This window comes from Oncorhynchus mykiss, chromosome 17, assembly GCF_057628025.1.
Source record: "Oncorhynchus mykiss isolate SJ-2025 chromosome 17, ASM5762802v1, whole genome shotgun sequence".
NCBI lineage: Eukaryota > Metazoa > Chordata > Actinopteri > Salmoniformes > Salmonidae > Oncorhynchus > Oncorhynchus mykiss.
Genome location: NC_143038.1, coordinates 35894905 through 35919814, shown reverse-complemented (window position 1 = coordinate 35919814; position 24910 = coordinate 35894905). Strand labels below are relative to the sequence as shown.

Genomic DNA, 24910 nt, shown 5'->3' with positions numbered 1-24910 from the left:
GTTGGCAGCAGCCACTCAATGTTAGTGGTGGCTGTTTAACAGTCTGATGGCCTTGAGATAAAAGCTTTTTTTCAGTCTCTCGGTCCCAGCTTTGATGCACCTGTACTGACCTCGCCTTCTGGATGATAGCGGGGTGAATAGGCAGTGGCTCGGGTGGTTGTTGTCCTTGATGATCTTTATGGCCTTCCTGTGACATCGGGTGGTGTAGGTGTCCTGGAGGGCAGGTAGTTTGCCCCCGGTGATGCGTTGTGCAGACCTCACTACCCTCTGGAGAGCCTTACGGTTGAGGGCTGAGCAGTTGCCGTACCAGGCGGTGATACAGCCCGACAGGATGCTCTCGATTGTGCATCTGTAGAAGTTTGTGAGTGCTTTTGGTGACAAGCCAAATTTCTTCAGCCTCCTGAGGTTGAAGAGGCGCTGCTGCGCCTTCTTCACGATGCTGTCTGTGTGGGTTGACCAATTCAGTTTGTCTGTGATGTGTACGCCGAGGAACTTAAAACGTACTACCCTCTCCACTACTGTTCCATCGATGTGGATAGGGGGGTGTTCCCTCTCCTGTTTCCTGAAGTCCACAATCATCTCCTTAGTTTTGTTGACGTTGAGTGTGAGGTTATTTTCCTGACACCACACTCTGAGGGCCCTCACCTCCTCCCTGTAGGCCGTCTCGTCGTTGTTGGTAATCAAGCCTACCACTGTTGTGTCGTCCGCAAAATTGAAGATTGAATATGAGACGTGCGTGGCCACGCAGTCGTGGGTGAACAGGGAGTACAGGAGAGGGCTCAGAACGCACCCTTGTGGGGCCCCAGTGTTGAGGATCAGCAGGGTGGAGATGTTGTTGCCTACCCTCACCACCTGGGGGCGGCCCGTCAGGAAGTCCAGTACCCAGTTGCACAGGGCGGGGTTGAGACCCAGGGTCTCGAGCTTGATGACGAGCTTGGAGGGCACTATGGTGTTAAATGCTGAGCTGTAGTCGATGGACAGCATTCTCACATAGGTATTCATCTTGTCCAGATGGGTTAGGGCAGTGTGCAGTGTGGTTGAGATTGCATCGTCTGTGGACCTATTTGGGCGGTAAGCAAATTGGAGTGGGTCTAGGGTGTCAGGTAGGGTGGAGGTGATATGGTCCTTGACTAGTCTCTCAAAGCACTTCATGATGACGGAAGTGAGTGCTACGGGGCAGTAGTCGTTTAGCTCAGTTACCTTAGCTTTCTTGGGAACAGGAACAATGGTGGCCCTCTTGAAGCATGTGGGAACAACAGACTGGGATAGGGATTGATTGAATATGTCAGTAAACACACTAGCCAGCTGGTCTGCGCATGCTCTGAGGGCGCGGCTGGGGATGCCGTCTGGGCCTGCAGCCTTGCGAGGGTTAACACGTTTAAATGTTTTCCTCACGTCGGCTGCAGTGAAGGAGAGTCCGCATGTTTTAGTTGCGGGCCGTGTCAGTGGCACTGTATTGTCCTCAAAGCGGGCAAAAATGTTATTTAGTCTGCCTGGGAGCAAGACATCCTGGTCCGTGACGGGGCTGGTTTTCTTTTTGTAATCCGTGATTGACTGTAGACCCTGCCACATACCTCTTGTGTCTGAGCCGTTGAATTGAGATTCTACTTTGTCTCTATACTGACGCTTAGCTTGGTCCCAGTGGTAATTTGGTAACAAAACGGATGGCACTGTGATAGACTGCATCCAGTTTGCTGAGTAGAGTGTTGGAAGCTATTTTGTAGATGACATCGCCGAAGTCGAGGATCGGTAGGATAGTCAATTTTAATAGGGTAGGTTTGGCGGCGTGAGTGAAGGAGGCTTTGTTGCGAAATAGAAAGACAATTCTAGATTTGATTTTGGATTGGAGATATTTAATATGAGTCTGGAAGGAGAGTTTACAGTCTAGCCAGACACCTAGGTATTTATAGTTGTCCATATATTCTTGGCTGGAACCGTCTAGGGTGGTGATGCTAGTCTGGCGGGCGGGTGTGGGCAGCGAAAGGTTGAAAAGCATGTATTTGGTTTTACTAGCGTTTAAGAGCAGTTGGAGAACACGGAAGGAGTGTTGTATGGCATTGAAGCTCGATTGAAGGTTAGTTAAGGAAGGGCCGGATGTATACAGAATGGTGTCGTCTGCGTAGAGGTGGATCAGGGAATCGCCCGCAGCAAGAGCAACATCAATAATATATACAGAAAAAAGAGTCGGCCTGAGAATTGAACCCTGTGGCACCCCCATAGAGACTGCCAGAGATTCGGACAACATGCCCTCCGATTTCACACACTGAACTCTGTCTGAAAAGTAGTTGGTGAATCAGGCGAGGCAGTCATTAGAAAAACCAAGGCTATTGAGTCTGCCAATAAGAATACGGTGATTGACAGAGTCGAAAGCCTTGGCCAGGTCGATGAAGACGGCTGCACAGTACTGTCTTTTATCGATGGCGGTTATGATATTGTTTAGTACCTTGAGCATGGATGAGGTGCACCCGTGACTGGCTCGGAAACCGGATTGCACAGCGGAGAAGGTACGGTGGGATTCGAAATGGTCAGTGATCTGTTTATTAACTTGGCTTTCGAAGACTTTAGATAGGCAGGGCAGGATGGATATAGGTCTGTAACAGTTTGGGTCTAGGGTGTCACCCTCTTTGAAGAGGTGGATGACCGCGGCAGCTTTCCAATCTTTAGGGATCTCGGACGATACGAAAGATAGTTTGAACAGGCTGGTAATAGGGGTTGCAACAATGGCGGCGGATAGTTTTAGAAAGAGAGGGTCCAGATTGTCTAGCCCAGATGATTTGTATTGGTCCACGTTTTGCAGCTCTTTCAGAACATCTACTGTCTGGATTTGGTTGAAGGAGAAGCTGGGGAGGCTTGGGCGAGTAGCTGCGAGGGGGCAGAGCTGTTGGCCGGGGTTGGAGTAGCCAGGAGGAAGGCATGGCCAGCCGCTGAGAAATGCTTCTTGAAATTTTCGATTATCATGGATTTATCAGTGGTGACCATGTTACCTAGCCTCAGTGCAGTGGGAAGCTGGGAGGAAGTGCTCTATAACAAAAACACAGCTGTAAGCTCTGCCAAAATGTGATTCTAACATGTATTGACTCATGGGGTTGAATACTTATCTAATCAAGATTGATTAGTGATTTATTTTCCATAAATAAAATTAAATGTAGACATTTTTCTTCAACTTTGACATTACAGAAAGACTCGCAGCTGTAATTGCTGCCAAATGTGCTTTTACAAAGTATTGACTCAGGGGTTTGAATTCTTATGTAAAATAGATATTATATCTATAAATATTTCTTAAAACATGTTTTCACTTTGTCATTATGGGGTATTGTGTGTAGATGGGTGAAAAATAATCAATTTAATCCATTTTGAATTCAGGCTGTAACACGACAAAATGTGGAACAGGTCAAGGGGTATGAATGCTTTCTGAAGGCCCTGTAATTTAGCTTAATAAGCACACTTGAATAATGACACATGGCATGTAGACATATTGAAAATGTTCATTCATTTACTGTTTGGCAAAACAATGTCTTAATACAGGGTACACCAATTTACAAAAAAAAGATACCTGGTAGCTTGCTAGCAAAATATGTTACATTCAGCTGGCTAGCTTACAGCTAAAGCTAATGTCAGCTTACTACCCTAAAACTTTATTTGTTATAATATGCAAACCATAACCCAAAGCAAGCTGATTTTCTTCCAAAATGTTCAATGCGTTAAATGACTTTCTCTTTCTTGTCGAACTGTTGTATGTGACAGAGGAGCGTCTGGATCTGCAAAATAATTAAAGTGTTAAGGAGACAGCGCACCTCTTTTATGAAAGAAGAGATTAGGTTGCTTCAAATAAAGTATAACTGTATTCATAATGTACTGTACTTCGTAAAGGACAAGATGTAGACTAACAGTGAAATGCTTACTTATGGCCCTTCCCCAACAATGCAGAGGGAAAGAAAATGGAGAGATAATAGAAAAGTTAAACACGTAGTAATAAATACACAATAGCAGCAATAACTTGGGTACCAGTACCGAGTCGATGTACAAGGGTACGATGTAATTGAGGTAGATATATACATAGAACTAGGAATAAAGTGACAGATAATAAAGGGTAACAGCAGTGTGTGTGATGAGACAAAAACATTAGTGCAATATGGTAGCTATTTGGTTAACTACAGTGCCTTGCGAAAGTATTCGGCCCCCTTGAACTTTGCGACCTTTTGCCACATTTCAGGCTTCAAACATAAAGATATAAAACTGTATTTTTTTTGTGAAGAATCAACAACAAGTGGGGCACAATAATGAAGTGGAACAACATTTATGGATATTTCAAACTTTTTTAACAAATCAAACACTGAAAAATTGGGCGTGCAAAATTATTCAGCCCCCTTAAGTTAATACTTTGTAGCGCCACCTTTTGCTGCGATTACAGCTGTAAGTCGCTTGGGGTATGTCTCTATCAGTTTTGCACATCGAGAGACTGAAATGTTTTCCCATTCCTCCTTGCAAAACAGCTTGAGCTCAGTGAGGTTGGATGGAGAGCATTTGTGAACAGCAGTTTTCAGTTCTTTCCACAGATTCTCGATTGGATTCAGGTCTGGACTTTGAATTGGCCATTCTAACACCTGGATATGTTTATTATTGAACCATTCCATTGTAGATTCTGCTTTATGTTTTGGATCATTGTCTTGTTGGAAGACAAATCTCCGTCCCAGTCTCAGGTCTTTTGCAGACTCCATCAGGTTTTCTTCCAGAATGGTCCTGTATTTGGCTCCATCCATCTTCCCATCAATTTTAACCATCTTCCCTGTCCCTGCTGAAGAAAAGCAGGCCCAAACCATGATGCTGCCACCACCATGTTTGGCAGTGGTGATGGTGTGTTCAGGGTGATGAGCTGTGTTGCTTTTACGCCAAACATAACGTTTTGCATTGTTGCCAAAAAGTTCAATTTTGTTTTCATCTGACCAGAGCACCTTCTTCCACATGTTTGGTGTGTCTCCCAGGTGGCTTGTGGCAAACTTTAAACGACACTTTTTATGGATATCTTTAAGAAATGACGTTCTTCTTGCCACTCTTCATAAAGGCCAGATTTGTGCAATATACGACTGATTGTTGTCCTATGGACAGAGTCTCCTACCTCAGTTGTAGATCTCTGCAGTTCATCCAGAGTGATCATGGGCCTATTGGCTGCATCTCTGATCTTAGAGGGACGGCCAGGTCTTGGTAGATTTGCAGTGGTCTGATACTCCTTCCATTTCAATATTTTCGCTTGCACAGTGCTCCTTAGGATGTTTAAAGCTTGGGAAATCTTTTTGTATCCAAATCCGGCTTTAAACTTCTTCACAACAGTATCTCGGAACTGCCTGGTGTGTTCCTTGTTCTTCATGATGCTCTCTGCGCTTTTAACGGACCTCTGAGACTATCACAGTGCAGGTGCATTTATACGGAGACTTGATTACACACAGGTGGATTGTATTTATCATCATTAGTCATTTAGGTCAAAATTGGATCATTCAGAGATCCTCACTGAACTTCTGGAGATAGTTTGCTGCACTGAAAGTAAAGGGGCTGAATAATTTTGCATGCCCAATTTTTCAGTTTTTGATTTGTTAAAAAAAGTTTGAAATATCCAATAAATGTCGTTCCACTTCATGATTGTGTCCCACTTGTTGATTCTTCACAAAAAAATACAGTTTTATATCTTTATGTTTGAAGCCTGAAATGTGGCAAAAGGTCGCAAAGTTCAAGGGGGCCGAATACTTTCGCAAGGCACTGTATTTAACTAACAATTTATCAGTCTTATTGCTTGGGGGTAGAAGCTGTTCATGGCCATGCGAGAGCTGAGAGAACAGTCTGTGACTTGGGTGGCTGGAGTCTTTAACCATTTTTACGGCCTTCCTCTGACACGGCCTGATACAGAGGTCCAGGATGGCAGGCAGCTTGGTGTACTGATGATGTGTACTGATGATGTACTGGGCTGTACACACTACACTTTGTAGCGCCTTGCGGTCGGATGCCAAGCAGTAGCCATACCAAGCAATGATGCAGCCAGTCAAGATGGTGCAGCCATAGAACCTTTTGAGGATCTGAGGGCCCATGTCAAATCTTTTCATTCTCCTGAGGGGGAAGAGGGGATGTTGTGTCCTCTTTATGATTGCATTGGTGTGTGGACCATGATAGATCCTTCTATGCAAATTTTGTTGATCAGTAGGCTAATATAAGTCCCAAATGGAAGGGCAACTGATTGCTTGTCATCTGTAGCACCATGGACTCCACTGACCAGGAAAAATGCTCAATAACTCAATGCATGCACACACTCCTATTGAATATGCATTCACTTGTATTGTGAGTAGGCCTAAGCCATCTTGATTTACCCAGTTTATTAAGATATTTACCATTCAAATACAATTGTGACTATTATTTTGGTATGTAGTTAGATTGGTAAAAACAAAGTCAAATGTATTGTTTGATCTGAAAATGTAACCCCAAAAAATGGTATCGGCATCTGCCCTAACAAATCCATATAGCCATTTATCACAGGCTTTCCATAAACACACTTAGAGACACAGACACACACACACACACAGTCACACAGACACACACTCAGCCACAGTTTCCATTGCATGTATGCTGTTGGTCCAGATGTAGTACCCCCTGAACGGCTGGGTCTGCAAAGTGCAATGTCACCGGTAAAATGTTGGTATTGACATTAGTACACACACGTGCACATGCACACGCACACACACTTTCCCCTATAGGTTCAGAGGTATGGTAAAGTCATTGGAACACGGCATGTTAAAATTCCACTCATGGGGCAACCTATACCTCTATTAATGTGTGTCTAGGGATAGGGTTATATTATGTGTGATTTCTAGGTCTATGAAACTGATATTCAGAAATAACAAACCTTGTGTTACCATGAATATAACAGCAGGCCATTATGGGCTGTGTTCATGGTGAAGGTATAGTTTTTGTGTTTCTCATACAGAGCGCTAGCTACCCATAGAACAACAGGAACAGGATCTAGCCTAATGAGACCAATCTAGGTTTATAGAGACTAATGCTCTGGATTGACAAAGGTTTGGTGTTATATGAAACAGATAGTATTTCATTTCTACATCACTAGTAAAAACACAGTAAAAATAATTGATAATGGTGTAGATTTTATTGTTCTGTTCATATTCAAAAACATTGCGTTACAGTCATACATCCAATAAAGCACATCATTTGACCTTTAGCAAAACATTGACGATATTGTAAAATGTTACAGTAACAAAACGCATACAATGTGCGCATTAACACGTGTGTGTTGGATCAGTTCAACTCCAAGTTGACTCTACAGTACTGTGATGTATTAACAAGCCTTGGTGGGTGATGTTTGTGGATGATTTGAATGAATACGTGCTTCATACACTGATCAGACTGTGTTACAGTATAAAGTGGTTACAGTGAGACTAGCAAAACAACATTAAATGAGACTCAGCTCTACTCCTGGAGGATAAAAAAATAACAACAAAAAATACATGTATTGAGTATTGAAGACCTGTTCTGAGAGCATGTAAGCATTTGCTTGCGTTTGTGTGTGTCCAAACGTGCGTCCGAGTGGGCATGAGTGATGTGTGTTTGAAGGATGTGCGTTTGAATGACCTACTTGTGGGCATGTGTGTGTGTGTGTGTGTTAATTTCTGAATGTTCGGACCTGTGGAATCTTGACAGAATCTTTCCAGGTAAGCTTCAAAGCAGGGTTGTGGCAGGGTCAGGGGGTTAGAGGTACGAGGTCAGGGTTAGATGTATATGTGGTGCAGGACTCGTAGGCAGTAGACCCATTCAGGTGGTAGTAGATGATAGGACATCTTGTTCCCGTCCAGACGAAGGATCCTCATCCTGGAGTACGACAGAGGACCCACCTCCCGACAGAAACTAGAGACGTTAAACTCTGCAGAGGACAAAGAGCAGAGCGAGGACAGAGAGAATAAAAAGGATAGAGGACAAAGAGAACAGAGGACAGTATGGTTTTTACATGCACTCACACCCTATACCCAGTAATGACATTCCCACTCATATACTCTTACTTCACAAAGTATATTTTTACAATATGTGAACATAACTTAAACCCAATTCCTCCAATTGAGAGTTGTCACAGTATTTTGAGTGTACTGCCATCATTGTTCCTGAAATGGCAGACTGTATGAGGAGGATTTGCCTGATCAGAAGCTGGATACAGCTACAGTATCCTATTCTATTAGGAGCAGAAACCACAACATGCTACTGTAGTTGATGCCAAATCCAAAAAGCAGCTACAGCTATCTTAAAAAAGAGGAGGAGAGAAAACATAATCTCCTCTCTACCTCCTGTTCCTGCCTATAGCTATTGGCAGAAGGGTACGTTTGGCAGAGGGTAGACAACAGTAGCTAGCTGTCGGGATGCTAGACAGTGAGGTGAGTGTTTTTCTCTCGGTGAATGTCTTGTGTTTAGCTCTCTGTCAGACCAGACCAGACACACATACCAGGTTATAGTGCTGACTCATGTCTCCTGGAGAGCCTTGCGGAAAACAAGCTCACACTCCATCTTTATTTCTCTTGCTTTCTCGCTCTCTTTTTTTATTTCTGTGTCTCTAACCCCACCTCTCTGTCTGTTCCTCTACAGTGCCTACAGAATGTTTTCACACCCTTGACTTTTTCCACATTTTGTCGTGTTACAAAGTGCCATTTTTGTCAATGATTGACTTAAAAATACTCTGTAATGTCAAAGTTGAAGAACATTTTTAAAATGTTATTAATGGAAAATAAAATACTAAAATATCTTAATTAAAGGAGTATTCAACCTCTTGAGTGAATACATGTTAGAATCACCTTTGGAAGCTGTCTTTCTGAGTAATACCTTGACTACAGCGCCCGCATCGCATGCGCGAGCATTGCAAAATAAATGTAGAAATCCATATTAATCAATTATTGCACCCACACTGCTTGCGCGCGCCAACGAGCGTCTGCGTTGCCAAGGGCTTAGAAGTCAGTTCTAATTGTGACGCAGATCGCACTGCAAGTCCTGCCACTCCCATCTCCTCATTGGTTTATAGAAGCAGGTACCCGCGTGCCATCTCCTCATCGGTTATACCCACATGGGTGACTGAAAGACGAATGAGGTAGGTGGTGGTAATGCACCTAATTTATGAAAGTTGCCAATCGCAATATAAAATCAAGAGAAGAAAAAGTCTGAAAGGAGGAGAGATGACAGGAAACGATTCGGTTGACCGTTTTATGTGTGGATTAATTTTTGGAGTAGAGGACCTTGTGCATTTCAGGTAAAATAACAACTTAATGTTTATGTCCCAGGACAAATTAGATCGCAACAGCAAGCAAGCTAAATAGTACAAATGATCTAGCAAGTGCAAGCTAGCTAGATAAATTGCCATAAATATTTAATGCTTTTTGACCTGTCCCCAAATTAATGTAATTGGTTGAGATTTTGTTTTGATATTTTAACCTGCGTGTCGTGATTGCGTTTAGTGTGGTTGGGACAAAATACATTTACGCACGATGGAGCACGCGAGCAGCCGGTTTGGGTTCCGTGTAAGTCTCTAAGAGCTTTGCAAACCTGGATCGTACAATCTTTAAAAAATCTTCAAGCTCTGTCAAGTTGGTTGTTGATCTTTGCTAGACAGACATTTTCAAGTCTTGACATAGATTTTCAAGCCAAATTAAGTCAAAACTGTAACTAGGCCACTCAGGAACATTCAATATCACCTTGGTAAGTAACTCCAGTGTATAGTTTGGCCTCACGGTGAAACCCCTGAGTGGTTTTCCTCCTCTCCGTAAACTGAGTTAGGAAGGATGCCTGTATCTTTGTAGTGACTGGGTGTATTAATACACCCTCCAGATTGCAATAATAACTTCACCATGCTCAAAGGGACATTCAGTAGATACAGTATGTTTCCATGAACTTCTCCCGTGATTTTTTTTGTCGACATTTAGAAAGCTTGCATGGAAAGTAGATGTGACAAATGCTTGCTAGGGTGCATTTCCATGTATCTACCTTGTGTCGATATAAACAGCTGGATGTAACAACGTCACAGCTGGACGTAATGATGTTGAATAAAACTGTAGTGTTTCCACTACCCATTTAGGCAAGTTCCGCATTAATAAATTGGGAACAGCCTGTATGCCCTCCCATCTATCTGTTTCATGTCTCAGGTAGCCGATGAAAGCCAGCATGGGATAGAATTCAAGAATAGACTAGTGTGCAATATAATGTGCCACAATATTGCCACGGTCCGTGCCATTGTGAAACTTGCACAGTAAATAATTGGATGGTGAAACTTGCATCCAGCCAACCAGAAAAGCAATTTGAAGCAATTCAACCATTCTTGAAAGTCAGGACAAGGATCCTGCAAATAAACATTATTTTGATAGTTAAAAAATGTATTTAGCAGGAATTTAGAATGAAATGTGGAGTGGAGACTGTGATGACATCACGTGCCGCGCGTATCTTCAAAATTATTCGGCAATCATCATTTAATCGAAAAAAACAGTTTCCATCATTATTATTGAGCACAGAGTTAGTCAAGCAACTTATTATCAGTGGTGGAAAAAGTACCCAATTGTCATACTTGATTAAAAGTAAAAGTTAATAAAAAAATGAAAGTGAAAGTCACCCAGTAAAATACTACTTGAGTATACTACTTGGTTTAAAATATACAGTGCCTTGCGAAAGTATTCGGCCCCCTTGCACTTTGCGACCTTTTGCCACATTTCAGGCTTCAAACATAAAGACATAAAACTGTATTTTTTTGTGAAGAATCAGCAACAAGTGGGACACAATCATGAGGTGGAACGACATTTATTGGATGTTTCAAACTTTTTTAACAAATCAAAAACTGAAAAATTGGGCATGCAAAATTATTCAGCCCCCTTAAGTTAATACTTTGTAGCGCCACCTTTTGCTGCGATTACAGCTGTAAGTCGCTTGGGGTATGTCTCTATCAGTTTTGCACATCGAGAGACTGAATTATTTTCCCATTCCTCCTTGCAAAACAGCTCGAGCTCAGTGAGGTTGGATGGAGAGCATTTGTGAACAGCAGTTTTCAGTTCTTTCCACAGATTCTCGATTGGATTCAGGTCTGGACATTGACTTGGCCATTCTAACACCTGGATATGTTTATTTTTGAACCATTCCATTGTAGATTTTGCTTTATGTTTTGGATCATTGTCTTGTTGGAAGACAAATCTCTGTCCCAGTCTCAGGTCTTTTGCAGACTCCATCAGGTTTTCTTCCAGAATGGTCCTGTATTTGGCTCCATCCATCTTCCCATCAATTTTAACCATCTTCCCTGTCCCTGCTGAAGAAAAGCAGGCCCAAACCATGATGCTGCCACCACCATGTTTGACAGTGGGAATGGTGTGTTCAGGGTGATGAGCTGTGTTGCTTTTACGCCAAACATAACGTTTTGCATTGTTGCCAAAAAGTTCAATTTTGGTTTCATCTGACCAGAGCACCTTCTTCCACATGTTTGGTGTGTCTCCCAGGTGGCTTGTGGCAAACTTTAAACAACACTTTTTATGGATATCTTTAAGAAATGGCTTTCTTCTTGCCACTCTTCCTTAAAGGCCAGATTTGTGCAATATACGACTGATTGTTGTCCTATGGACAGAGTCTCCCACCTCAGCTGTAGATCTCTGCAGTTCATCCAGAGTGATCATGGGCCTCTTGGCTGCATCTCTGATCAGTCTTCTCCTTGTATGAGCTGAAAGTTTAGAGGGACGGCCAGGTCTTGGTAGATTTGCAGTGGTTTGATACTCCTTCCATTTCAATATTATCGCTTGCACAGTGCTCCTTGGGATGTTTAAAGCTTGGGAAATCTTTTTGTATCCAAATCCGGCTTTAAACTTCTTCACAACAGTATCTCGGACCTGCCTGGTGTGTTCCTTGTTCTTCATGATGCTCTCTGCGCTTTTAACGGACCTCTGAGACTATCACAGTGCAGGTGCATTTTAACGGAGACTTGATTACACACAGGTGGATTGTATTTATCATCATTAGTCATTTAGGTCAACATTGGATCATTCAGAGATCCTCACTGAACTTCTGGAGAGAGTTTGCTGCACTGAAAGTAAAGGGGCTGAATAATTTTGCACGCCCAATTTTTCAGTTTTTGATTTGTTAAAAAAGTTTGAAATATCCAATAAATGTCGTTCCACTTCATGATTGTGTCCCACTTGTTGTTGATTCTTCACAAAAAAATACAGTTTTATATCTTTATGTTTGAAGCCTGAAATGTGGGAAATGGTCACAAAGTTCAAGGGGGCCGAATACTTTCGCAAGGCACTGTACTTAATAAGTATCAAAAGTAAAAGTATAATAATTTTGAATTCCTTATATAAAGCAAACCAGACGGTATCATTTTCTTATTTTTTTTAATTATGGATAGCCAGGGGCACACTCCATCACTCAGACATCATTATAAATGAAGCATGTGTGTTTGGTGAGTCCGCCAAATCAGAGGCAGTAGGGATGACCAGGGATGTTCTGTGCTAATTAGACAACTTTCATGTCCTGCTAAGCATTCAAAATGTAACAAGTACTTTTGGGTGTCAGGGAAAATGCATGGATTGAAAATTACATAATTTTCTTTAGGAATGTAGTGACGTGAAAGTAATCGTTGTCAAAAATACAAATATTAATATGAAGTTCAGAAACCCTAAAAAATGACTTAAGTAGTACTCTAAAGTATTTTTTACTTAAGTACTTTACACCACTGCTTATTATCTGACTTTTTAAACAAATTTGTATTCCTGAAGTTATTTAGGCTTGCCTTAACAAAGGGCTTGAATGCTTATTGACTCAAGTCATTTCAGCTTTCCATTTTTTTTATTAATTTGTAAAATGTCTAAAAACCTAATTCCACATTGAGATTAGTATTGTGTGTATGCCAGTGACACTAAATCCACATGTAAACCACTTTAAATTCGGGTAGTCACACAACAAAATGTGAAAAAAAGTTAAGGGCTGTGAATACTTTCTGAAGGCACTGTACCTCTACCTCTGTTTTTCTCTCTTGTCATTCTCTCTCCCTCTCTCACTCTCTCCCCCTCTTTCCCTCTCCCTCTGTAGCCCAAACATCCAAGCCAGAACAGGAATCCAGGAATCCTAACAGTGTTTTGTCAAGGAGACACGGCTGAGTGAATGAGTGGCCAATTGTGAGATTCACAGGTTTGTTATTGAAGATGAGGCAGGAAGTTACATCCACTCCTCATGTGCTGATTTGCAGTTCAAGAGAAGCATTCAGGTGTTCATAATTTGATCAGCTTCGACATTTGGAAATATTTGGAGGCACAACACAAGGATTGTTTTTCTCAGAGAGAGATGGAAAGAGCATGATATTTGGCTGATCTTACCATCTAGCTCTCAAAGTCTCATGTCAGAATTAGACGTTCATCCATGTGTCTCCAACGTCAAATTCTGCAGTTGTTCCAAACGTCAAATTTTGAAGAGTTTAAGGTTAAGTTTAGGCATGAACTCAAAATTTTAAGTTTAGGGTTAAGTTGAAGCATTAACTCCGAAATCTTGAGGTTATGCATTAACTCTGAATGGTTAAGGTACGTTTTAAGGTTTGGGATAGGCTTAAAACAAAAATCTCAAAATAACTTTTGATCGCTGGATTCGAACAAAAGATGCTTACGCCCCTAGTGGCCGGTTTCCACATCATCTCCCTATGTCCTTCAACATGGATGGACGTCGAATACTGACTTGTTTCACGGGTGACCCTGCTGGATCTTACTCCCCTGGTCAACCCCTCACAGATGTTTTCTCCACTCCTTAGATTGTGTGTGTGCGCGCGTGCACGTGCTCGTGCGTGTGTACGGGAGTGTATGTGTAGTCTTACCTTGTATGTGGTTGGCCTCCAAGTATAGGTACTGTAGTGTGAGGGGAACCAGGGGGATGGTTGTCAGCTTGTTGTAAGAGAGATCCAGCTCCACAAGGGAAGACAGGTTGAAGGATTGGGGGTGGAGGGAAGGGCTCACTAGACCACAGCGGCTCAGACGCAGGTACCTACACACACACACACACACACACACACACACACACACACACACACACACACACACACACACACACACACACACACACACACACACACACACACACACACACACACACTACATTTACATTAAAGCCACCTTCTTATCCAGAGTAACTTTCAATATTAGAGAACAAAATAACCACAATTTGTGATAATATCAGAGAGGTGTGATGCATATCAGACTGAAATAATGTGTGTGTGTGTGTGTGTGTGTGTGTGTGTGTGTGTGTGTGTGTGTGTGTGTGTGTGTGTGTGTGTGTGTGTGTGTGTGTGTGTTTGCATGCTTGCATCTGTACGTGTGTGTGTTACCTGAGATTAGTGAAGCCCTGTAGACTTTCCTCCCCCAGGCCAGACAGAGAGTTGTTGGAGAGATAGAGCTGCTGGATGGAGGGAGGAAGGTGGGAGGGGAAGGAGGAGAAGAGGTTCCCGCTCAGGCTCAACAGGTTAAGAGACACCAGGCCTGGTGGGCGAGGAGGGAGAGGTGGAGGGAGCGGAAGAGGGGGAGAGAGAGGGGGAGGATGGGAGAGAGGGTACCAGAACAAGCATGTTCAGAGCTGTTACCTTTGAGGCTGTTATTTTTAACATATGTCAGAAAAGGTGTCATATGTTTTGGCATTAAATATAATATCTCAGAATGGAAGCAGAGCGAAGGCACTTACCTGTGAAGTCAGTCTCTGTAATCACGTTCAACCTATTCCCCTGCAGTAGCAGCAATGTAAGATTATGTAAGTTCCCAAAGGTTCCCGGGGAGATGCTGGTGATGAGGTTGTGTGCCAGTCGGAGCTGCCGCAGGCTCCTGGGCAGGCCAGAGGGCACGACAGTCAGCTTATTGTGGTTGAGGAACAGGTATTGGAGCTGGGTCAGGTTCTGCAGCGTGGAGGTCTCCAGCCCGTCTGTCTGCAGACGGTTATCATCCAGGATGAGCCAGCGGAGTCCTGAGGAGTTGGTGAGAGAGGAGGAGGGCAGGGACGAGATGTTGTTGCCCTGAGGAAACACACACACCCATAAACTGTGTGTTACCTATAGATGTAGGATCTTAATTTTGTTGCTGAGAATTTTACTGCACAGCAGTGTATTCAAGGTTTAATAAGGCTTCTAAAGTTTGTAATTTCGACTTTAAAATGTCATATTTGATTTGCTCTAACGAAAAATGTATCTAACCCCTATAAAAAATGTCCATGACTTATAATATACATAATCATTTAAATGTTCTCTTGCTGCAGGATTATTGGCTCAAATTAAGATCCGACACCTGTATAGGAACCGTGTGGTGCCTGGCAGTCTTTCAGACAGGTGTCTCAGACCCCTTTGTGCATGTGCTTGCATGTGGTGTGTATTACCTGCAGGAACAGGTATTGTGTATTGTAAAGCATGCTGTCCGGCAGCTCTCCCAGGTCTCTGTGGTCACAGTACAGAGCTGAGGGCCACTGGATAGGACAGTCACACAGGTCAGGGCAGGACTGGGGGTTGTTGGCTCTGTACCTGGATCACACACAGAGAAATATCTGTCTTTACTCAGATATTACATATGTAAATAAAGTAGGAAATACATGTGATACTTTGCCAGCACAAAGTGTGTGAACTTTCCTTTGAATGATGTTTAAACATTACCCAATCCCGAAGCACCAGCTAAAGCAACTCTCGGATTTGCAAGTGCATTTCATTTATAAATGATTTAAAGTACCACAACCTTCAGACTCTTGTCACAGTAAATTAATGTATCAATGTTTTATTTGTACCATGCCCGGTCCATTCGGCCCCTCAGGCTGAATACAGAGGGTTCCCCCAGAAGACGGTTGATCCAGAGAGGAACCCCTCCATAGTCCAGGTCCTGGGTTGTCCCTGGGGTGCCACACACAGGCCTGCAGACACTCAGCATCAGGCCCAGGGCTAGAGTGAGGACTAGGGACAGCACCGACACTTGTACCGCCATGGTGATACTGTAAGACAACCTGGGGATAGTGATAATAGTTGATATATATTGTTTATCTATATACAAATACAAAGAACCAGTGCAAGGACCAGACCCGACCCACACCACAGCCATGAACACAGCTACTTGGATAATTCCATCGCAGGATCCGAAACACAAGTTTCGATCAAAACAATTCGATGAGAAAAAGAAGAAACCAAACACAGTGCTCTTGCCAGTATCACTGCTCTTTATTGCGCTTTACGTATAGGCCTCAAGGCTTTTTCACAAAAATTCGAAACACTCTGAGCCATAGAAACTTTGAGAGCTAGAAGCTACTGTAACTTGTCACTCCTGGAGAGTCAGTTGACTGGGTGACGCCACAGTGTGAGACAGCGACTAACTTTCTTTGCTCAATTAACATCTTAATACCTTAATACAGCTGAGGAATTGAGGTATGAGTTTGCCCTCCTGCCATTTGTTGTTGTAAGTTGCAGACACACATCTGTGTTGGAGAGAGAGGAATGTGTATCCATATTTTTCCACATGCACAGCTGCAAACTTAATAATACACAGTGGACAAAAATGTCACACATGCACATATTCACAGACACACGCACGCACACAGGCAGCCAGGCACACACACACACACACACACAGACAAAATACGAATACACAAAATAAGCATGCACACGCATAGATGACAGAGACTACATCATCAGGGTGTCCTTAAACTGTAAGTCAACTGGACTTCAGAATGGTAACATTCACATTCACAGTCGCATGATAAACACTTCTCTCATTGAGGTAGGGGCAGTTTGGATTATAGCACAGTCATACACATCAACATTATTCTGCCTGTCAGTAACAACATAAGATACAGACATGTATAGCCTGCAGTAACTGCAATTATACATTTGCCAGTATATTAATCAACGCATTTATTTTCCACTAAATCTCACTTAACACTCACAAAAACATTCACAAACACCACATGTACATGAAGGAAACCGACAAAGCACACATACCTTCTTTATGGGTTCAGGTTTGTGGTTGTTAGTATTCCTGAGCTGTGGTTCCATGTACAGTAGCAGTAGACAGTAGTAGTGGTTCACTGTCTGCACAGATGAGCATGTGGCACTGAATGGGCGTGAGCGTGTGTGTGTTCAGGCTACCTGCAGTATTTACCCACTGCCAAATACATTCCTGAGGCATACACCCCAGGCCTTAGACATCCTCCATATTCGTCCCTCTCTCCCGGCTTTCTCTTCTCCCTCTCTCCCTCTTTCTCTTCTCCTTCTCTTCCCTCTCTCCTTCTCACCCTCTCTCCTTCTCTTCCCTCTCCCTCTTTTTCTTCTCCTTCTCTTCCCTCTCTCCCTCTTTCTCCTCTCCTTCTCTTCCCTCTCTCCTTCTTTCTCTTCTCCCTTTCTCCCTCATTCCACTCAGACACAACACCCTATAGTAACTGTTCAGCCTGCAACATTTGGTGGAAACATGTTCTTCAAAAACAAGAGGGAGTGGGGGGGGGGAGAAGGATCAAAAGGATGAGGGAAAATTGAGGTCTGATATCAGGGCATAGGGTTTGAATTATAATCTGACAAAGTTTTCAAAGGCTGCATGCCGTCAGGATCACATGGTCTTTGGTCAATACTTTATCTACACACACTGTACTTTATCAATACGCAAAGGGCCAATGTGATTATGATCCAGGCGACAGCCCAAAGCTTTGTCTGTGTGCGTGTGTGTGTGTGCTTGTGTGCATCTTTTGGGCATTTGGGGATGCATCTCAGCTGAGTACACTGGAAAGATTCCAGGGTTACTGCTGAAAGTTATGGGGACAGAGAGAAAGAAAATAACACAGTAGGAGAGCTGGAGGGAGAGGGAGGAGTGTCGAGAAGAGGGAGGCAGTGGGGACAGAGAGTAGAAGGGAGGGTTGGAGAGAGGGAGGGACTGGAAGAGCGGGATCTTGTGGGGGATTGAGGGAGAAAGGGAGGTTGGGAGGACTGAGGGAGAGAAGGAGAGGGGATGTGGGGACTGAGGGTAGAAGGGAGGGTTGGAGAGAGGGAGGGACTGGAAGAGCGGGATCTTGTGGGGGATTGAGGGAGAAAGGGAGGTTGGGAGGACTGAGGGAGAGAAGGAGAGGGGATGTGGGGACTGAGAGAGAGGAAAACACAGGAATAGCGCCCCCTAGCACAAACAGATGTCATAAGACCATCAGTTCCAAAGTGTTTGTGTGTGCGACTGTGTGTGCACACGGACACGTGTGAACACTTTCCCCTACCTATTAGTGTCACCCAGGCATGTTTTTTCTGTGTATGTTGACAGAGGGAGAACCACAGGGTTTTACATGACAGTATCCTCGGGGGAGCTGTGTAACCATAGGTCTGACATAATGCCACCCAGGCTAGCCATGACTCACAACAATAAGTGGAGACTAAAATGGGAACTATTATGGGTACTGCTATTAGGGGACTGAGAGAGGGAGCTAAAATAGGGGGTTGTTAATAGGAGACTAAATAGGGGAATATTATTGTGATATCTGATTCCTTAGCACTACAATGATATGTTTAGGTATAAGCTTGTAATGTCATTGAGGGAAAGCTTGATGAGAAAACAACAAGATTGAATAACTTCATAGGATGAGGGAAAATAGAGGGAAAATAGAGGTTTTGAAATCATTTGTCTCATCTTTTCCATCATAACAGAACGTTGGGCCCATGATGGTATTGTTCTTCAATAACATTTGTTATGAAATAGGTTTGGCGCTCTGATTCATAATGGAATGAATGAGGAACTTGTTTCAGAAAGATATTTGAAAAAGATTGACTGAGCTGTGACTTATTTTAGGACAGACTGAGCCTACAGGTAGCACATACCATTCTAGAGTACTACACACACACTATCGCACACACACACATGGACACACACGCGCACTTACATAGACAAGCACGCATGCACTGTTACGCACACACACACACACACGCACACGCACGCATACACACACACTGGCTGGCTGATGGCTTTTCCATAAACAGAAGAAGGAAATGAGGAAACCTTCCATAGTCTCTTGGCCAGGTTCTCTCTGCAGCAAAATCTGTCTTTTCACCAGCAGGCAGCCTGTGAGAGCCAGCAAACCACTAGAATGTATCAAAATCGAATCAAATGTAACTATATTTGTCAAACGCACCGAATACAACTGGTGTAGACTATATAAACAGGGAGTACCAGTACCAGATCAATGTACAGAGGTACGAGGTATTTGAGGTAGATAAATACTGAAGGCGGCATCGGGACAGTGACTCGGCATCAGAATAGATAATAATAAGACTAAAATAAAGAACAGAGTTGCAGCAGCAAATGATGCGTGTAAAAGTGTATGTTCGTGAGTAATGTGTATGTATGTGTGTTTGTGTTGTGTAGGTATGCGTGTGCGTGTGCGTGTGCGTGTGTGTGTGTGTGTGTGTGTGTGTGTGTGTGTGTGTGTGTGTGTGTGTGTGTGTGTGTGTGTGTGTGTGTGTGTGTATGTGTGTGTGAATGTGCATGTGTGTGGGCTTGTGTGGGAGTGTCAATGTAGCGTGTGTGTATATGTTGTGTATATATAGTGTAGTGAATGTGCGTAGGGTCAATGCAAGATAGAGACCAGAGAGTTCAGGTACCATTAATTGACTACTTAGCAGTCGGGCTAAATCACTCCGTCAAACAACTACATGAGTCTACAGCAACAGTAGCAGGCAGTAATATTCACTTTTTTACAACAACAACATTCCTAAATTTGAGTACAGTAACCGTGTATGTTCCAGGCTCATTTTCAAGCAGGACTTGAACCATCAACCTTGTCATTACATGAGACAGGGAGCTAGAGGGCAAAGTCATAAAGAAGAACAGTATACAGTGAAGGAAAGTTAGGACACGCTAAGAGAGAACCAAACCTTGTGAATGTGGGAGGACAAAGTCCATAGGTTTTCTCCAGGCGGACAGTGAAAAAGTGAAGTCATGGCTATCTGCTTAAATTAAAAACTATCTTTCCTCTCTCCCTCACTCTTCCCCTCTCTCTCTCTCTCTCTCGCTTGCTCTCTGTATCTTTCCCTCCCTCCCTCCCTTCCCTCTCTCCTTCTCCACTCTCTCTAAGGCCGGGTGATACCTATCTCCCTGCCCAGACACTCCTAAACCCCACACTCTCCCCGTCTCCCCTCTCTCCCCCACTCTCTCCTCAGTCTCCTATTTCCCTCCATATGTCCCCAGCCAACCCTCCCACTATCTCCATCCTCACCAGACATATCAGATAGTTGGGTGAGTACAGTATGTATGTAGGAGGATGTGTAGTGGTTGCACTACGTCTCTAGAACTCTGCTTATGAGGTCATACATAAAAAAATAGATAGATAACTGTCTGTGATCTGATGTTAGAACATATTCGCTGACACCCAGAGGCACACACGCAATCCAGATGTACTTCTCTCGCAACTGCTGGGTTGCAGAAAGACAGACCTACCTGCCTTATACAGTGCATTCGGAAAGTATTCAGACCCATTGACTATTTCCAAATGTTATTACATTACAGCTTTATTCTAAAATGGATTAAATACAACATGTTCCTCATCAATCTACACACAAAACCCCAAAATGGCAAAGAGAAAACAGGTTTTTAGAAATGTTTGCAAATGTATTGAAAATAAAAAAACAGAAATACCGTACTTGCCTAAGCATTCAGACTCTTTGCTATGAGACTCGAAATTGAGCTCAGGTGCATACTGTTTCCATTGATCATCCGTGAGATGTTTCTACAACTTGATTGGAGTCCACCTGTGGTAAATTCAATTGATTGGACACGATTTCGAAAGGCACACACCGGTCTGTATAAGGTCCCACAGTTGACAGTGCATGTCAGAGTAAAAACCAAGCCAAGTCGAAGGAATTGTCCGTAGAGCTCTGAGACAAGATTGTGTCGAGGCACAGATCTATGGAAGGGTACCAAAACATTTATGCAGCATTGAAAGTCCCTAGGAACACAGTGACCTCCATCATTCTTAAATGGATTCATTTCGGAACCACCAAGACTCTTCCTAGAGTTGCCCGACCGGCCAAACTGAGCAATCGGGGGAGAAGGGCCTTAGTCAGGGAGGTGACCAAGAACCGGACAGAGCTCCAGAGCTCCTCTGTGGAGATGGGAGAACCTTCCAGAAGGACATAGATCTCTGCAGCACTCCACCAATCAGGCCTTTATGGTAAAGTGGCCAGAAGGAAAACACTCCTCAGTAAAAGGCACATGACAGCCTGCTTGGAATTTGCCAAAAGGCACCTAAAGGACTCTCAGACCATGAGAAACAAGATTCTCTGGTCTGATGAAACCAATATTGAACTCTGAATGTCACGTCTCATGTGTGAAGGAAACCTGTCACCATCCCTACGGTGAAGCATGGTGGTGACAGCATTATGCTGTGGGGATATTTTTCAGTGGCAAGAACTGGGAGACTAGTCAGGATCGAGGGAAAGATGACCGGAGCAAAGTACAGAGAGATCCTTGATGAAAACCGGCTCCAGAACGTTCAGGACCTCAGACTGGGGCGAAGATTCAACATCCAACAGGACAATGACCCTAAGCACACAGCAGTGGTGTAAAGTACTTAAGTAAAAAATACTTGTAAGTTCTACTTAAGTAGTTTTTGGGGGTATCTGTACTTTACTATACTATTGATATTTCTGACAACTTTTACCTTCACTTCACTACATTCATAAAGAAAATGATGTACTTTTTACTCCATACATTTTCCCTGACACACAAAAGTACTCGTTACATTTTTAATGCAGGTCAGGAAAATGGTCTAATTCACACACGTATCAAGAGAACATCCCAGGTCATCCCTACTGCCTCTGATCTGGCTAAACACATGCTTTGTTTGGAAATGATGTCTGAGTGTTGGAGTGTACCCCTGGCTATCCGTTAATAAAAGTATTTACAAAATGTATACTGTCTGGTTTGCTTAATATAAGGAATTTGTAATGATTTATACTTTTACTTTTGATACTTTAGTATATTTTAACAATTACATTTACTTTTGATACTTAAGTATATTTATAACCAATAAACCAAGTATTATTAAAATCAAACCACACTTTTGCTCAAGTAGGATTTTACGGGGTGACTGTCACTTTTACTTTTTCTATTAAGGTATCTTTACTTTTACTCAAGTATGACTTTTGGGTACCTTTTCCACCACTGGCACACAACCAAGACAACACAGGAGTGACTTCGAGACAAGTCTCTGAATGTCCTTGAGGGGCCCAGCCAGAGGCTTGAACCCGATCGAACATATCTGGAGAGACGCTCCCCATCCAACCTGACAGAGCTTGAGAGGATCTGCAGAGAAGAATGGGAGAAACTCCCCAAATACAGGTGTGCCAAGCTTGTAGCGTCATAACCAAAAAGACTTGAGGCTGTAATCGCTGCCAAAGGTGCTTCAACAAAGTACTGAGAAAGGATCTGAAAAATTATGTAAATGCAATATTTTCGTTTTGAATATTCAATACATTTGCTGAAAATGTATATACTTTTAATATATATTTTTTATCATTATTGGGAATTGTGTGTACATTGTGTGTAAAAAAATATTTATTCCATTTTAGAATAAGCCTGTAACATAGCAAAATGTTAAACAAGTCAAATGGTACGAATACATTCCGAATGCATTGTGCAAGAGCTTTGTGCTGACTTCTGGCTGATTCCCAGTCTTTTTGATTCCAGTTCCTGTCACACCCTGATCTGTACCACCTGTCCTTGTGATTGTCTCCACCTCCCTCCAGGTGTCATCCATCTTCCATATTACCCTCAGTGTATTTATACCTGTGTTCTCTGTGTGTCTGTTGCCAGTTTGTCTTGTCTTGCCAAGTCAAGCAGAATTTTTCCAAGCTCCTGGTTTTCCTAGTCTCTCTTTTTTAGTCTGAAGTACAGATTTTTTTCTAGTCAGAAGTAGCTCTTCATGTATTTTAATGGTGTCTCCCTGCAGGGAGACAACATGACGGAGCTGGTCTGAGTCTGCTGGGTCAGTCATGGCCAGTTCGTACTATAATGACACAAGGCGAGACCCAGATGCAGACACAGGAGGCAGATGGTTCGAGTCTCTGATATTTATTGAACAACGAAGGGGCAGGCAAGAGGCAGGCTGAGTACAGGCAAGAGTTCCTAACCAGGTCAGAGTCCAAAAGGTACAGAGCGGCAGGCAGGCTCGAGGTCAGGGGCAAGCAGAATGGTCAGGCAGGCGGGCTCAGTGTCATGGCAGGCAAAAGGTTAAAACCGGAAGGACTAGAAAAGAGAGACTAGGAAAACCAGGAGCTTGGAAAAACGCTGGTTGATTTGGGAAGTCAAGACAAACTTGCAAGCTGTTGTCATGGAGGAGTACATTGAGGACTCTCTGGCTGCTGGTAGCATTCGTCCTTCTGTATCCCCTGCCAGCGCAGGGTTTTTTTGTGGGAAAGAAGGACAAGACCCTGTGTCCATGCATCAGCTACCGGGGCCTCAATGACATCACAATTAAGAATCGTTACCCCCTGCCAATCCTCTCCTCTCCTTTCGAAACTCTCCAGGGGTCTTCCATCTTTTCCAAGTTAGACCTTCGGAATGCCTACCATCTTGTTAGGATACACGAGGGGGACGAGTGGAAGACGGATTTCAACACGGCCAGTGGACACTATGAGTGTCTGGTCATGCCGTTTGGGCTCACCAACGCTCCCGCTGTTTTCCAGGCCCTGGTTAACAATGTGCTGAAAAGCTGAATTGCTCTGGGTTTGTCTACCTCAACGAAATCCTTGTCTTCTCCCGGTCTGACCAAGAACACATCCTCCATGTCTGACAAGTCCTAAGTGCATCCTGGAGAACCATTGCTTGTGAAAGCTGAGAAGTGCAGTTTTCCCCGCTCTACTATCTCCTTTCTGGGATACGTCATCACTAAAGGAAATGTCCAGATGGATCCTGAAAAAGTGAGAGCGGTGGTGGATTGACCCCAACCCACGTCCAGATTGAAATTGCAATGTTTCCTGGGGTTTGCTAATTTCTACCGCCACTTCATCTGTGGCTACAGCACCCTGGAAGCTCCCCTCTCTGCACTCACTTCTCCCAAGGTACCGTTCACTTGGTCCCCAGCTGTTGACAGGGCTTTTGTGGATCTGAAGCATCAGTTAACTACTGCCCCCATCCTTGTCCATCCGGACCCGTCCCGTCAGTTTGTGGTTGAGGTCAATGCTTGGGGGGGCCATCCTGTCCCAGCAATCTGCCCAGGACCAAAAGCTCCATCCCTGTGCCTTCCTGTCCTTTTGTTTCAACTCCACTGAGAGAAACTACGACGTAGGTAACCAGGAACATCTGGCGGTCAAGATGGCACTGGAGGAACTGTCTGGAAGGAGCGGAACATCCATTTTTGGTTTGGACCGACAATAAGAATTTTGAATTTCTCCACACAGCCAAGAGCCTTAACTCTAGGCAGGCCCGTTGGGCTCTGTTATTCACCAGGTTCAACTTCACCATCTCCTAACGCCCAGGGTCTAAGAATGTGAAGCCAGACGCTCTCTCTCGCCTGTACAGTTCCGCTGCCACATCCTCTGACTCTGAGAACATCCTCTCTACCTCTCTATTTTAGAGACACAAGAGAAGAGTGCTTCTTAGGTATGTAGTTAATCCATGAAGTGCTCTTTAATCATAGAATGAGATACAAAATAATACAAATAAGTTGTCGGACACCACTATTGTTTGTCACCCTGATGAAGACTGTTGTGGCCGCAAAGCGTCGGTGTATTTTTATTCTTGCCATGCATAAGCGGGTATAACAATGAAGGCTTTTAAATGTTTTTACTACATGAAAGTGCCTTTTTCGTTCGTTTTGCACAAAGGCTATTTTTGCATTGTTCATTATCCAGCATCAACTTATTTTTATTCTGTTTACTCTATTTTAG

The 24910-nt window shown here is 43.4% G+C and overlaps 2 protein-coding genes across 3 annotated transcripts in view; one reads left to right on the top strand and one right to left on the bottom strand.

The window, feature by feature from the left end:
• Positions 1-7125: 7125 nt before the first annotated feature.
• zgc:113307 (lumican) lies at positions 7126-17487 on the bottom strand. Of its 2 annotated transcripts, XM_021568766.3 has the most exons (8): positions 16997-17446; positions 16401-16473; positions 15796-16008; positions 15397-15538; positions 14716-15040; positions 14366-14516; positions 13859-14025; positions 7126-7915 (listed from the first exon to the last, which is right to left on the bottom strand). In XM_021568766.3, exons 3-8 carry the CDS (start codon positions 15987-15989, stop codon positions 7764-7766), a joined length of 1131 nt encoding a protein of 376 aa, XP_021424441.2. In that variant the 5' UTR covers positions 15990-16008; positions 16401-16473; positions 16997-17446; the 3' UTR covers positions 7126-7763. The 2 variants fall into 2 exon arrangements, with proteins under 2 accessions (XP_021424441.2, XP_021424442.2); XM_021568767.3 differs by lacking the exon at positions 16401-16473 and having other exon boundaries at positions 16997-17487.
• The window catches only part of LOC110494069 (fibromodulin), a 33256-nt gene continuing 16699 nt past the window's right edge, over positions 8354-24910 (top strand). The window contains exons 1-2 of the mRNA XM_090205431.1: positions 8354-8417; positions 13087-13185. The gene's annotated coding sequence lies outside the window, so the exon portion shown is untranslated. The remainder of the gene's footprint in view (positions 8418-13086; positions 13186-24910) is intronic.

Bases quoted from the DNA above. Each gene is read 5' to 3' on its own strand.
- zgc:113307 (XM_021568767.3), bottom strand. From the start codon at position 15,989: ATGGCGGTACAAGTGTCGGTGCTGTCCCTAGTCCTCACTCTAGCCCTG. The intron at 15,041-15,396 runs GTAATACACACC...GTGTTTCCTCAG, and splicing joins CACAATACCTGTTCCTGCAG to GGCAACAACATCTCGTCCCT. The intron at 14,026-14,365 runs GTAACACACACA...GTGTGTGTGTAG, and splicing joins CAGGGCTTCACTAATCTCAG to GTACCTGCGTCTGAGCCGCT.